General features: G+C 43.1%; 1 protein-coding gene across 1 annotated transcript in view; it reads left to right on the forward strand.

The window, feature by feature from the left end:
- Positions 1 to 1,873: 1,873 nt before the first annotated feature.
- SNX31 (sorting nexin 31) overlaps positions 1,874 to 15,361 on the forward strand; it is a 77,207-nt gene continuing 63,719 nt past the window's right edge. Inside the window, exons 1-2 of the mRNA XM_006897167.1 lie at positions 1,874 to 1,939; positions 2,049 to 2,123. Coding sequence (XP_006897229.1) covers positions 1,874 to 1,939; positions 2,049 to 2,123 — 141 coding nt within the window. The remainder of the gene's footprint in view (positions 1,940 to 2,048; positions 2,124 to 15,361) is intronic.

Genomic DNA, 15,361 nt, shown 5'->3' on the forward strand with positions numbered 1-15,361 from the left:
AGGAAAAGGGACCATCTCCTCATGTGTGATTTAAACCCGCCAGAGGACCAGTCATGGGTCAGTTTCGACTTGACAGCACACAACAACAACAACATTGTAGGGGATATCTGGTAGCCTAGGATGTAGGAAGTTGCACTGTTAACTGAGACGTGGCACTACCCTGGGAAGTTGGATCCACCAGCAGCTAGAGGGAGAAAAATGGGTCACCTCCTCCCAAGTGGTTTACCGCCTCCAAAAAACAGCTGGAGGCCCAGCTGTGAGTCAGTTCTGATGTAACGCCAACAAGATGGTTTCATTTCTTTCTTCCTTTCTGTCATAACTGCCCAGAATCTCAATGTCCTTTTCTGTATAATGAAACTGCCAAGGACTTAGGACTGGTACTCAGAATGAATGAATACAGGACATAAAAGGGTGACCAGCAAGTGCAGTTCTCTCTTCTTACTCTTAGATTGCAAGTTCAGACTCTGACCCCAGTAACAAGAAGCATGTTAAAGAACTCTCAGTGCCCAATTAAATTCTAGAATAAACTACTCAGACCTGTGAAAACAGGCTCCCTGACCTTATAAAAGCCACTCCATTCTCCTGGATCTGTTTTATCATTTGGAGGATGAGGCTCTTAATATTTACCTATGAGAATTATGGGAGGATTAAAGGAAAGAAGGGATACAGAGTCAGCCCAGCACCTGCCCTGGGTAAACCCACACACGAGATCTCTGCCTCCCCCTGCTAAGGCAGCACCCCAAAATGAGAGGCATTCTGTCCCAAGGTCACTCAAACGAGAGAAGCAGGATTATTTCCCACAGCAACTCAAAATGAGAGACTGTTGAAAGAACTTGAGTTGGTTCGTGCTCAGAAAAAATTATTTCTTGGAGTCTATTTACCTGGGAATATATTTGAAACCAATGCTCCTCAGGGAGTAAGAGAGGCCCAAGTCACATTCATTTTTCTGTAGTTTCTAGTATAATGAGAAAAATGTAAAAAAAACAAAACAAACAAACCCAAATAAAATTAAGCGAGGTTAAAAGTATTACAGCTTACCTTAAATGTTAATGTACACACACGCACACACTGAAGCGAATCTGATTGTACTAGTCATAGGGTAATTACTGGAAACATGTATTTTTAAAAATCTTAATTTATAGAGCGTTACAGGCGATGTGGGTGGGTAATGGAACACAAATTTTTTCAATTGCCTCAGGTCTCCTGCTTGCTGATCACATGGGTAGTTTGAGCTTCAAGTGGATCTAAATGCTCTCTCTTCTTCCTTTCTCTCTCTCCCTCCCTCTCCCTCTCTTTTGAACCACGCACCTGTGAGATGGAGGGACAGCGCAGGAGGGGAAGACCCTCGATGAGATGGATTGATTTAGTCACTGGAGGGTAATGGGGACAGGTGTGTCGGAGACAATAAGATTGGCCAGGGTTAGAGCAGGGTTTAGGGCTGTTGTACGTAATAGGGTGTAATAGGGTCGCTATGAGACGCAGGCAACATAACAACAACCACCTGTGAGATTGCCCCGCACTTTCTTACCACTAGGTCACCAAAGCTCCCAGGGGCTAGGGTAGTAACCCATACACAGCAAGTGGCCAGGACATATGTGGGACTAGAGCAAGATTCTTGACTTCACGGTTTTATGGCGCTCTCAGACGCACCCGGGAGCCTGGCCCAGCCGCTGGCAGGCTGTCCCCGCGGACCACTCGGCACCCCCAACACCCGGCCTGGGAGCAGCACGGCAGGGGGTGGAGACAAGGAGCAGGCGCGGTCCCGCCCGCGGACGCCCGGGGGGCGCGGCAGGCTCTCGGGGCCCCGCCCCAGCGGTGTACCAGCGGGAGGCGCCCAGGGTTCGGGGCTCAGAGCCGCGCGGCCACCAGCGCCATGAAGATGCACTTCTGCATCCCGGTGTCCCAGCAGCGCTCCGACGCGCTAGGGGGTCGCTACGTGGTGCGCAGGGGTGCGGCTGGCTGGGCGCGGGGAGCGAGGGGCAGCGTAGAAACGGGGTTCACGTGCGCCCTGGGGCTGACCCGGGCCCCCCGGGTTTGTGTGTTTGCAGTTGTATTCTGTGTACCTGGACGGGCTCCTCTTCTGCCGCGTGCGCTACAGCCAGCTGCATCGTTGGAACGAACAGGTGAGCGGGTCCCATTAAGGCTCTGGCTGTGGGACTCTGGGAAGACACTCAACATTCGGAGATCTCAGACTTAAGTCTGTGAAGCCCGTCATGGAAATGAATTGTGAATGGAACGGCTTGGCCTGCAGCTCAATGAATACATGTTGCCAGTTCTGAAAGTTCCTAGGTAGCGAGAACAGGTTGTGCTATATTATTAATGCGAAGGTTGGCGGTTCAAACCTACCTAGGAGGACCTCAGAAGAAAAGTCTGGTGATCTATTGCTATAAAGATCAGGACCCTACTGAAAAACTCATGGGAGAAGTTCTACTCTGAAGCACATGAGGCTTCCATAAATGGGGTTGGGCTAGTCCGCAAAGACTTCTAATCATCAATGTTTCTGAGATTAGGGAACAGGTTCTCCCAACTTCTTTCCAACTCCAAGAACCCCATCAGCTTCAGCGGGTAGAAGGCTGGAACCATCCACAGTGGGCTCCATTTCAGTGCCAGTTGTTCCCCTGGCCTTGCCCCCCCAAACCCTTCAAAACTAGCACATTCACTCTAAACCAAGGGACCCTGAGGTGTAGAGTCTCAGGAATAGCGTGTTTGGATATTTAATCTCCTTTCTCCACAGGACTTGTTAGATTTGCTGTTCTTGTTGATTATCTTTGAGTCGAGCACAACTCATAGCGACCCTATGAACAGAAGGCCTGATGCCTTTCTATCACTATCGACGTTCATCAAAGTTCATAGAGTTTCCGGAGGCATGTTATTTAGGAAGTGAATGCCACTCCTGCTTCTTAGATTAACTTCCCTTTAAAAGGTGTGTCTCTATTTTAATTTTCAAACAACTATATTCATTGGTTTCAAGTACTGGCAGGCTCAAAATCCAGGAAATGGATGACTTACCAAGTTAGGAGGCTATTTCCTACTCTATCTTCTCATTCTCTTAACCCTTTGATATTTTCTCTGGAAGCACACTGATTTATTAGTCTGCTCTAATGTGGTTTTTTCCTTCTAATGAGGAGATGTTGTAAGTCTTTAGAACGGGCTAGAGTTTGGGACCAAGTCCATTCTCTCCTTTGCCCTCCATTAGAAGTTTCTCACCCCCCTCCCCTTTGCTTTCTCCACTGTCCCTTTACCTCATTTTAATACTCCACATCACAATTATAAAGAACTAAGGTTTAAACTTAAAACACACATGCACAATTTAATGAAACAGATAATTCGTGAGGACAGCAAAAACAAACAAACAAACCAAAACCAAAACAAAAAAAAAAACCAAACCAAAAAAAAACATGCCCAGAGGTAATCTTACCATTGGTGAGTCAAGGTTTCTGTGAATGGACAGCTCAGTTTTTCTACTATAGGTAGTCCTCAATTTATGACAGGGGCTCGTTCTGACTGTCATTATAAATGTGTTCTGTTGTAAGTAAAATACCTCATTTTAAAAAAGTCGTTACATTGCTTCTTATACTATGTTTCTACCAGAGCTATGGTGGCCTATTGGTAAGAAACTGCAGTGCAATCCCAAAGGCACAAGGTTCAAATCCACCAGCCGCTCTGCAAGAGAAGGATGGGCAATCTCCTCCTATGTGATTTACTGCCTCTAAAAACTCACTGAAGGTTCAGCTATGGGTTGGTTCCAACTTAGTGGCATACAACGATGTACTATCTTTCTAATTCTCATCTTTGTATTTGGAGGTCAGAAGCATTACATGGAAACTTACAGATATATTTTAATATGTTGTTATTAGGTGCTGACTCTATGAACAACGGACCTGAACCCTGTCCTATCCTATGCCAGCCACACAGTCTCTGACACACTATAAAGCCCATTGCTACAGTCACTGTTAATACACTTGGCTGGACGTCTTCCTCTAAAACTTTGTTCCCACAATGAGGAAGAAGTTAGTTAGATGATGTTGGCATTTTGTTAGTTCTGGGAAGAGGGATGACATTTCTACTCAGGAAATTGTGGAGAGTTGCTTGTACAGTCCTTTTATTTTTCATGTATTCTTTGGTAACATCTCGCTGTTTCCCAGATCTGTGGACTATAGAAAAGCAGTCAGGATTTGGGTCTCTTATTTTCAAGCAACTGAAGCCACTGCTTTAGTTTAGAAAAAAAAAAACCCGAAAACCCCCAAAACAAACAACAAAAAAACAAAACCCAACAAGAGAACAAACAATATCCTCTAATCCTTCTACTGTAAAATTTTTTTACAATTTCTCTCCTTCCTCTTCCTTATTATTTTTTCTTCTTCAGAATCTCTTTTGACTTCAAAATCTGTTAAGTCTTCATTTTTCAAGTTCCCTTCTTCACGATCTCTGAGCTGTTCCACATCCACAGTTCCAAGTTAAAAGAGGAATTTTTTCCATTTGGGTAATTTTCCCACTGACCTCTTTGATTGTATTATCTGAATCAAATCCATGGAGCACGTTCAGGTAAGCAACTTGTCTGCATCCCCTGCATCCATTGTCTGCCCAGATGTTCCTCCCAAGAAGATGAACTAATGACCAAACCTGAAAAAACCCATTGCTGTCCAATTGGAACTGATTTACAGCTGACCCTCTAGGGGTTTCAAGACTTTGAGTCACACAGGTGATTAGTCCTTTTTCTTCTGTCGAGTAGCTCGTGGCACCAGAGAGGCACGGCCTTTGGGTTAACAGCACAACTCCCTCTCCACCTCCAGACTTATCCTCTGTTACTAACAATGACTGTCATTGCTGTCAAGTCAGAACTGCCTTACACAGACTGGTTGGTTTTCTGCAGCTATAAAGAGGGTTCCCCAATGGTCTTCAACAGTTTCGGCCTGCGGAGTGGGGATTTCTGAGGTCCCTTGTGCTGGCCTGCGTCTTCCCTTGTAAAAATTCCTATCCCACGCCCTCCGTGTGTCCCCAACGGTTCCACTTTAGTTTGCTTGGCTCCACAGTCAACACTCTTGGCACCAGCAGCTAGGAAATTAAAAGACATATTGCAATGGGAAAGTTTGCTGTTAGGGACCTCTCCAAACTGAAGAGCAATGGTGTCACTCTGGAGACTAAGGCGCATCTGATACAGGCCATTGTCTTTGCAATCATTTGCTATGCATCAGAGAGCTGGACAATGATTAGGGAGGATAGAATGAGAATTGATGCCTTTGAGCTGTAGTGCTGGAGAAGAGTATAGAATGTACCATGGGCTGCTAAGAAAATGAACAGGCGCATCCTGGAGAGAGTTAAACCAGGCTGCTCTTTGGAGGCAAGGATTCTGAGACTCCATCTAACATACTTTGGACATGTTGTAAGGAGGGACCAGTCCTTGCAGAGGGATGTCATGCTTGGGAGGGTGGAAGGACAGCACAGGCAGGGAAAACCCTCTATGAGGTGGATTGATTCAGTGACTGGGGTAATTGGAGTGGGTGTGTCAGAGACAGTTCAACTAGCACAGGACAGAGCAGAGTTTAGGGCAGTTGTATATAGAGTTGCTGGCAACTTGATGGCACACAAAAACAACATAAAGAGGGAGCTTGGCCGTCTTTCTCCTGAGTAGCTGCAGGCTGGTGAATTTGAACCATCAGTAAAGTTCCACCTTTGCATCTGTGCAGCTCTTTACAGAGACTATGCTCCCCCCAAATGTCTCAAACAGTTGTTGTGGGTGTTTTGTTTGTTGTTGTTTTTTTAAAAGACAGTACTGAGTGTGGTTTGTCATAACTGGACTAGATAGTTAGCAGCTGTTGTTATTGTTAAATGTTGTTGAGTATGACTTGTGGTGACCCTGTGAACAATAGATTTGACCTATGTCAAAGAGAGACCCTGTCTTCTCCTGTACCATCTTCTTCATCTCTGGCGCACTTGACCTACCAGTATGGAAAATGCCCTTGCAGTGAGTCTTCTTGCTTATGTTTCTGTTGGGTTCCATCAAATGAATATCAAATTATAGCAACTCTATGTGACAGAACCAAACCTAGGATCGTCTTAGCTGTTAACTTTACAGAAGCAGATTGCCAAATATTTCTCTCATAGAGTCACTTAGTGGATTTGAACAGTCATCATTTTGACCAGCAGCCTAGCACATAGCCATTACACCTTCAGGCCTCCTTCAAAAGAATAGAAAACAGAATGTGAGATTAGAAATTACTTAAAGATTATAGAGTACATCTATTCACGGAACTTTTCTTTTAAATGAAGATACTACTTACATGTTTAAAAAATAATTTGAGATGTTTGATGAATTTTGGAAAATGGACTTAATTACCAACATCATAATTATGATGAAAGTCAAAGTCTTGGCTGCTGTGTTGAACCCTCTCCAGTGGGTTACTAAAACTGAAATTCACATGGGAGAAGATTTCTCATCTTTTTTCCCCTCAAGCATCTGGTGGATTCAAACTGTCAGAGAGGTGTGACCTTTGGATTAGCAGTGCAACTCCCTACAGACAGACTGTGCCATCAGACCTCTCTGCTCTTTAAACAGAAAGGTGATATTAAGATCCCCTCGTTCATGTGCCTTTGTGTGTGTGTGCATTTGTGAAAGTAAGTTTATTTCTAGGGAAATTCTATATTCCAGTAAAATAGAAATTCCATTTTCTAGAATTAACTCGTGTGCTTTGCAATATCCCTCCTGGGTATTGGTAATATGCTCAGCTATTAACTGACAAGTTCAAGTGTGAATTCACTCAGGAAGTTCCTTGAAAGAAAGATTTGACGACTCGACCCGTTTCCCTAAAATCAGCCATTTTGGGGAAATGGGTTGTCGTGACTTGAGTATGTCTTGATGTGCCTGGTTTACTGCTATCTTGAGAAATGTTTACTAAGTTCCTGATTGAATGAAGACAGTCCCTTAAGCACACATGTGATTGTTGGCTTTAAGATTTGGATTTATAGCTTGTGTGCTGAGGTTGAGGAGGAGCCAGCAGCCGAAGTGAGGTGGCCCGTGGTCCATCCCAGCTGTGGAAAGCGAATGCGATGCGATTGGACCTGGGGAGGGAGATTGGAAGTAGACTGTGACTTGCACTCTCTGAAGCTGTCACTTGCAGCCCTGTCCCTGGGGAGGTCCCCCCAGGTGGGCAGCCCACTCACAGCTGCCAAATGCTGCTGCCCCTTTCTCTGCCATGTGAACTGACTGGTGCAAGATCTTTCTGTGCCTTAAGATAAAGAGTGCAAGTTTTATTTACCTCTCTTCATCTGCACCACCTTCCATTGGATTTAGAGAAATCTGCAAAGGAAATATAGAATTGGTTCATTTTGGCCGAATATTAACAATGAGGCCATCCTGTGTGGTGACATGGTCACAGTTGTTGTTTGGTGCCATCAAGTTGGTTCTGACTCACAGCAGCGCTGTATTCAACAGATCAAAGCACTGCCTGGTCTCCCATCACCCTCACACCCATGTTCCTTCTGTTTGAGCCCATTGTTGTGTCTCCTGTGTCTGTCCATCAGTTAGGGATCTGCCTCTTTTTCACTACCTGCTAAGTATGATGTCCTTCTCCAGAGACTCGCCTCCCCCAATAATGTGTCCAAAATACATGAGCTGAAGTCTTAACATTTTCACTTTTAAGGCACATTCTCGCTATGCTTGATAGATTTACTTGATTTTTTTTTTTTTTTTGCCTATTTTGGCTAGTGTTTGGCGGAGCTCTCTGATTAAAATAAGCTTGGGAGCAGGAGTGGCATCCACTTCTGAAATAGCTTGCCTCCAGAAACCCTATGAACTTGGAGAAACGATGAAAGTTACACAGGTGTTCAGATCTTTCGTTCATAGGATCGCTATGTGTCGTTTACAACTCCATGGAACTTAACAACAACAACAACGACAGGGCTCAGTTGGCCTAGTGGACAGAAAGTGATGCTCCCAAGCCAAAGGTGGGTGATTTTAATCTGCCGCCCTCAGGCCTGGTTTTAATTGTTTTTGGTCAAACATTATTCTAGGTCATATAGCACTGGTCAGTCCACTTGCTGTACAGATTAACTTGTGGTTGCTGTGACGCTAAACACTGTGACACTGATGCGTCAAATGCAATAATGATTATCCATGGTGGACAGTGTTTGATGGAGCTCCCAATTAAACATGGAAGCAGGAGTGGCATCCACTTCCAAAATAGCTTGCCTCCTGAAACCCTATGAACCTGGAGAAATGATGAAGATTATACAAGTGCTCAGGTCTTTCATTCATAGGGTCGCTATGAGTTGTCTATGACTCGACGGCACTCAACAACAACAAGAACAACGTGTATATTCAGTATTCTTCACCAAACCCGTATTTCAAATGCATCCACTCCTCTTTGGTCTGCCTTATAATGGTCCAGCTTCCACATGCACATGAAGCTATTGAGAATATCCTAACTTAGGTCAAGGTCATCTTTGTCCTCAGAGTGAGATTTTTAGTTCTTTAACAAAGGACGTTAGGAAGCTTGGAACTGCCAACCTTTTGATTTAGCAGCTTAATGCTTAATCACTGATGCCACTAGAGGGTCCTTATCGAATGCAAAGACCACTTAATTCTCTGTGTGCTAATTTCACTAGCTAAACTCTGATGTCTGAGTGAGACCTACAGGTCTAGTTTGGAAGAGCTGAAGAACTTTTGGGGTTGATGATTGACTTTTGGCCAGCTTAGCCTCTCCATCTCTTTTGTGTTTATCTTCTCCCCTTAGACCTGTTCTAGAAGGGAGGAGGAAATTCCTTCTGATGTCAGCTCAGGCTGTAAAACCTGCTGGGAAGGTTTTCTGCTGTATGAGGGGTATTAGCACCTTAATCCTTGTTGACATTTTCCCCAGCTATGGCCTCAGGTAGACGCTTCTCCCACATGTTCCCCTGCAGCTGGATAACCCAGCCAGCCCTACTGCCTCGAGGCTGCCGTGAATTAGAACCAATTTGAGAGCATCTGCGACATTTATGAACACATGCCAAGGAAGACAATTGCCTTTTAAAGATCACTTAATCAGTTAATCAAGAAATAATTGCATGCAAAGAAGACAAATTTCTTCTTGCATTTAATGACATTAACAGAGATGGGTGCATAAATCCCAGGTTGTTTGAATAGTCCTATTTGGAATGCTGCTCCAAGAGGGATGCTTTCTCGACAGGGAGGAAGATTTTCTGGAGTTTAAAGGAAATGGAATTGCTCCTGTAAACTATTTTATGCTACTAGATTTAGATGACAGGTTGCAAACTTAAATGGCTGCATGGCTCAGGCAAACAATTTAAATGGTTTTCATTTTCTTTAAGCCACGATTATAGTGAGCATTTGAGCCTGTCTGCTCCCGAGGCACCAGGCTAAACCTGACTGCGTTTCTTTCTCCTTGTAAAAAATGGCCTGGCAGCAGCTGACCTCCAGTAACTTCACAAGAGGAAAAAGAATCAAGATCAGCTGCCTCAGGCTGACTCCTATGACATGGAAGTCGAATAGGCTTCCACCTTTCAACCTTTCTTTTTTACTTGTTCTGACACTAGCTGTCTCTGCTAGGGCAATTTCTGCTCAATTAGTTTCCATAATAATTCGTTATAACGTTCACACAGAACTCACCCCATACTGAAGATTGTGGGGTTTACTAGGGAAACGACAGATTACCATTCAGGATCAGAAACAACTCAGGATATAGACCTTCAGTCAGGATAGCTTCTTCCCATCTGTGCTCATAGGCGTACATCTTTCTGGCCCGTGGATTTTTGACCCCCAAAGCCCTTTGGTTCTACCAGTAAGTGCCCAGAGACACCTCATTTCCCAAGTAAGCACCTGAAGGCATTCAACTCTAGCTCCTTGGTTTGGCAAGCCTCGCTCCACTAGGTACCCGGAGACAGTCCACACATCCAGCACGCTTCCACCCGAAGGTGCTCAGCTTTCTCAATCCATGCTGGGTCTAGCCAGCCTCCTAGTTCTGCTGCCTCTGTGTCCCTGCCACTGCTTCTTGCTATGTCTCCAGAGTCACAGCTCTCTCTCCTTGTCTCCCGTCTTGAGGAGGGATTCTAATCCCAAAGCACTCACTCTGCTCTCATCTCTTCTTGGTAGTTAGGAAATTCCCCACTGCCTATCTCCTCCTCTGGGATGGCTCACTTTAAGCTTAGCAGGATGGCAAAACGGACCATTCTCTTTATTTGCATTTCATACACCTTATTTGCAAGTTCTCACCCCTTTGAGGGTCCCATGAACCTAATTTACATTACTAGTAAGCTACTCAATCCCCTCGGTGGACCATAAGTACTTCATTTGCATTGTCCCATCCAGTCATTTGGTGGAAATTATAAAAATTATCACTGTTTTCAGAGAATGGTTCTGTGGCGCATCTTCAAGCTGTTGTTGTTGATTGCCTTCAAGTCGAGCACAAGTCATAGAGATCCTATGAACAAAAGGCCTGAAGCCCCTCTACAACTATGGACATTAATCTAAGTTCATAGAATTTCTGGAGGCAAGCTGCTATTCTAACTTCAGATGTGAAACAAAGGAAGATTAACTTTTTTATTAAAGATTATTTTAAAAATAAATCCATTATTTAGCTTAGATAAAAAATAATTAGCATCATAAACTTAATTGACTTGTGAGTAGATGCAAGGGAAGAGAATAGGTTTCTGTTAAGATCATATGTAAGATTTGTACAAATTCTGTGAAGATCAGCATTGTCCAGTAGAAATGTAATGCAAGTTTTGGATGTCATTTTAAATTTTATGTTAGTCAGAGATGATGAGGATGGCTCAGGATAAGGCAGGGTTCCGGTCGGCGTTCCTAGGGTCACTATGGGTTGTACTCAACTTGATGGCATCTACCAACATTAAGAAACATAAAAGGAAATAAGTGAAATGGATTTTAAAACTATATTTTCATTTAAATGAGTAAATACAAAATATTAATGGAGCTCTGGTGGTATAGTCTTTAGAACTGTGCTGCTAACCAAAGGCCCTGCTTCTTTGGTGGTTTGATTCCACCAGTTGCTCTTGCAGGAGACATACGTATCGTCTCCTTCTGTGCTATGTATAGCCTTGAAAACCCAGAAGTGGCAGCTCTGAGTTGGAACTGACTCGATGGCAATGAGAGATAAAAAATGATCATCATTTCAATATGTAATCAGTATAAAGATCATGAATGAGATAATTTTGTACTCATATTTTGAAATCGGATATATATTTGGCAAAAACCAAGGCTCCAGGAGTTGACGGTATACCGATTGACATATTTCAACAAAAAGATGTTGCTCTGGATGTGCTCACTTAAGTTGTGCCAAGAAATCTGGAGGACAGCGAGCTGGCCAACTGACTGGAAGAGGTCGATATTTGTTCCCATTCCAAAGAAAGGTGACCGACAGAGTGCGGAAATTATCAAACAATATCATTAATATCACATGCAAGCAAGATTTTGCTGAAGATTATCCAAAAACATGCCAACAGAGAACTGCCAGATGTGCAGGCTGAATTTAGAAGAGTTTGTGGTACTAGGGTTATTATAGCTAATGTTAGATGGATCTTGGCAGAAAGCAGAGAGTATCAGAGGAATGTCTATCTGTGCTTCATTGACTATGCAAAGGTTTTTGACTCTGTGGATTACAACAAACTGTGACTGACTCTGAGAAGAATGGGAATCCCAGAACACTTGATTGTGCTTATGTGAAACCTATACTTGGACCAAGAGGCAGTTGCCAGAACAGAGCGAAGAGACAATGCATGGTTCAAAATTTAGAAGGGCATCCCCAAGGGATGTATTCTGTCTCCATACCTTTTCAATCTGTATGCAGAACAGATCAACCAGGATACTGGGCTGTATGAGGAGGAATGTGGCATCAGGATTGGTGGAAGATTCATCAACAGCCTGCATTATGCAGATAACAAAATCTTGCTTGCTGAAACCAAGGAAGACCTGAATCGCTTGCTACAGAAGGTCAAACAAGGACTGTAGCCTTCAATATGGATTGAAGCTCAACTTCAGCAAGACAAAGATTCTCACTCCTGGGCCAATTGGCAGCATCTGTATGGATGGTGAAGAGGCTGAGATAGTTTTAGTTTGCTTGGCTCCACAGTCAACATTCTTGGTACCAGCAGCCAGGAAATCAAGAGAGGAATTGCATTGGGAAAGTCAGCTGGCAGGGACCTCTCCAGAATACTAAAGAGCAATGATGTCAGGCTGGAGACTAAGGTGCACCTGATCCAGGCTATAGTCTTCGCAATTGCGTGCTATGCATCTGAGAGCTGGACAGTGACTAGGGATGACAGAAAAAGAATTGATGTCTTTGAGCTGTGGTGCTGGAGAAGAGTGTTGAATATACCATGGACTGCTAGGAAAAAAACCCAGGTTTTTCCTGGAGAGGGTGAAGCCAGGCTGCTCCTTGGAGGCAAGGATTCTGAAGCTTCATCTGATATATTTTGGGTATGTTGCAAGGAGGGACCAGTCCTTGGAGAGGGACATCATGTTTGGGAGAGTGGAGGGCAGTGCCGGAGAGGAAGACCCTCGATGAGATGGATCGATTCAGTGACTGGGGTAGTGGGAGTGGGTGTGTCGGAGACAATGCAACTGGGACAGGATAGAGCAGGGTTTAGGGCTCTTGTACATAGGGTTACTATGAGTCGTAGGCTACTTGACGGCATATAACAACAACAACCACCGCCACCATATATCTCAACTTTGGGTTTTTAAAAATTGTTTGCTTTTTAAGAAGTAATATATTTGAAATATGGTACTATTTAGATGTTTTGACCGTGAAAGCATTTTTTAAAATATGACTTGATTGAAAATTTACACAGTAATTAACTCATACAGATTTTGACCTATAATAGAAATTTCAATACACACAATGTAATCATACTTTCCCCACTTCCTGCCTAATTCTAATCTTCCTCAATCTTTGTGTACCTATTTGATAATTTGAATGAACAATATTTCAAGTGCCCAATAGCCATGGGTGGCCGGCTAGTGGTTACCAGCTCTGTAAACATTTGTATATTGAGTTGAGGTTTGATGGAGGTCAAGGTGGGTGGGTTGAGGTGCATACCTGTCATCATTGGTATTGCAGATAGTATTTCTGGCAGCCTAGTAGGTAAGCTCTGATGGTCTAGTGGTAAGGAATTGTGTTGCCAGTGCAAAAGCAGGTGGTTTGAAGCTGGGCAGTATCCTCCCATGTGATTTACAGTCTCTGAATACCCACTGGAGGGCCAGTAATGAGTTACTTCTAATTCATGGCACATAGCAATAACACTGTAGACTGGGAAGCCCTGGTGTTGTGCAGCCCAGCAGGAAGTTGTGTAGCTAACCCAAGAACACACCTCTCTGACTGTTTGAACCCACTAGAGGCTCCAGGAGAGAAAGATGGGCAACCTCCTCCTACAGCTAGAGGGTCTGCTATGAGTTGGTTATAAAGGCAATGCGTTTTTTGAACTGAATCATTATGGAATGTCTTTAGGAAATATTGCATGATATGGAATGTCTTATAAAACAAATGAAATGTACCAACGTAGACCGATTGTTAAACCTGTGAAATGTACAGTAGTAGTATTGCTTTCTTTTTTTTTTAAATGAGACATTAACTGGAGGTGATTAATTTTATAAAACACAATGATTAGGGATGATTATTTGAGATAGTGCGAATGAGGAGTATTATGAAACACAGTAATATTGCTTCTATTCATCTGAAAGTTGGACAGTGAATGAGGATGACCAAAGAAAACTCGAAGCCTTTGAATTGTGGTGTTGGAGAAGAGTAGTGAATATCCCATGGACCACCAAAAGAAGCAAGTCTGTCTTAGAGGAGGTACAACTTGAGTACTCTTTAGAGACATAGATGGGGAAACTTTGTCTCTCACTTATGGCATGTTATCAGAAAGGGGAAAGACATTATACTGGGGGAAGTGGAGGGTCAGAGAAAGGGAGGAAGACCTTCAACAGGATGGATTGACACATGAGTTTAACAGTGGGCTCGAACATGTGAAGATCATGAGGATGACACAGGATAGGGCAAGGTTCAGATCCATTGTCTGTGGGGAGGCTGTGAGTTGTAATCAACTCAACAGCACGGAACAACAACACATCTAGAAACACATACAAATACCCTTCACTTCTCAAAATACTCAGAAGTTCACTTATATGTAAGATTTATGTTACCACCTATTTTCAATAACCACATGAACTTCAAAGAGGATTTTCACTTTCAAAAAAAGAATGGTGAAAAAGAAAATCTAGAATTCAGTGTTGGTTTTGCAGTAAGTTGTTAAAGAATAGTGAGAATAGCATTGCCAAGTGCCCTCCTCAGGAACTGACTTCATCTCAGCGTGAAGCCACAGAGCTTTGAACTGTGTCTGTGAACACTCCATGTTAGTGTTATTTTAGGTTTAATGTGTTACTAGGTATGATTTTGTAGGCTATTTTTGGGGGCTTGGAATGTGCAAACAAATTTCCCATATAAATTAATGGTAATTGTGTGTTGGGTTTATGCCATTTTGGCTCATGGAAGCTTTCAGGGGAGCACTCTTCTGTTGGAGAGTGGGAGAAACATGAACTGCAATAGATTATTTTTTAAAAACATTGAAAATGTTTTATTATAATTTTTTCCCATTGTTGCACATTTCCTTCCCCTTTCTGTCAGGCCTCCCCTCAATGCACTTCTTGTTCTAGATTGTTGTCATACATATAATATCTAACCTTATGTTCCTTTTGGACCATTTTTTCCATTCATCTGATCTAATACAGTGTTTGTTATCTATCCATTTCCCCCCCAATCCCCCATGTCTTTCCTATTTTATAACAGTGGTATTATGTAGTATATGTCCTTTTGTGACTGAGATCTTTTGCTTAGCATAATGTCCTCCAGGCTCCTTCATGTTGCATAATGTTTTACCAGTCCATTGTTTTTCAGTGCTGCATAATATTCCTTTGTGTGAATGTACTACAGATTTTCTATCTGTTTGTTGATGGGTTCCTGGATTGCTTTCAACTCTTTGCTTTTGTGAATAATGTGGCAATATACATGGGTGCGCATATATCTGTTTGAGTCATGGTTCTAGTTTCTTTGAAGTGTTTTCCTAGTAGTAGAATTACTGGGCCAAATGATATTTCTATTTCCAACTTTTTGAGAAAGCACCAGACCTTCTTCCTTCCTTTTGACTGTTCACAAAATGCCATCAAACTCAAATTCATAGCCACCTAAAGGTAATAAAGGAGGTCAGAATTGCTTCCACTGTGGAAAGCTGGGCCACTTCAGTAGACAGTGTCACAGACGAGAGCCACATATAGGCAAGGGAGTAGAGAGGAAGCTCCCACTCACTTGATTTAAGAGTGGATCTGAAGGACACTTGGCCAAGGTGGCCC

Source organism: Elephantulus edwardii, unplaced genomic scaffold (assembly GCF_000299155.1).
Source record: "Elephantulus edwardii isolate Elephantulus edwardi_28Jun2011 unplaced genomic scaffold, EleEdw1.0 scaffold00202, whole genome shotgun sequence".
Classification (NCBI taxonomy): Eukaryota; Metazoa; Chordata; class Mammalia; order Macroscelidea; family Macroscelididae; genus Elephantulus; species Elephantulus edwardii.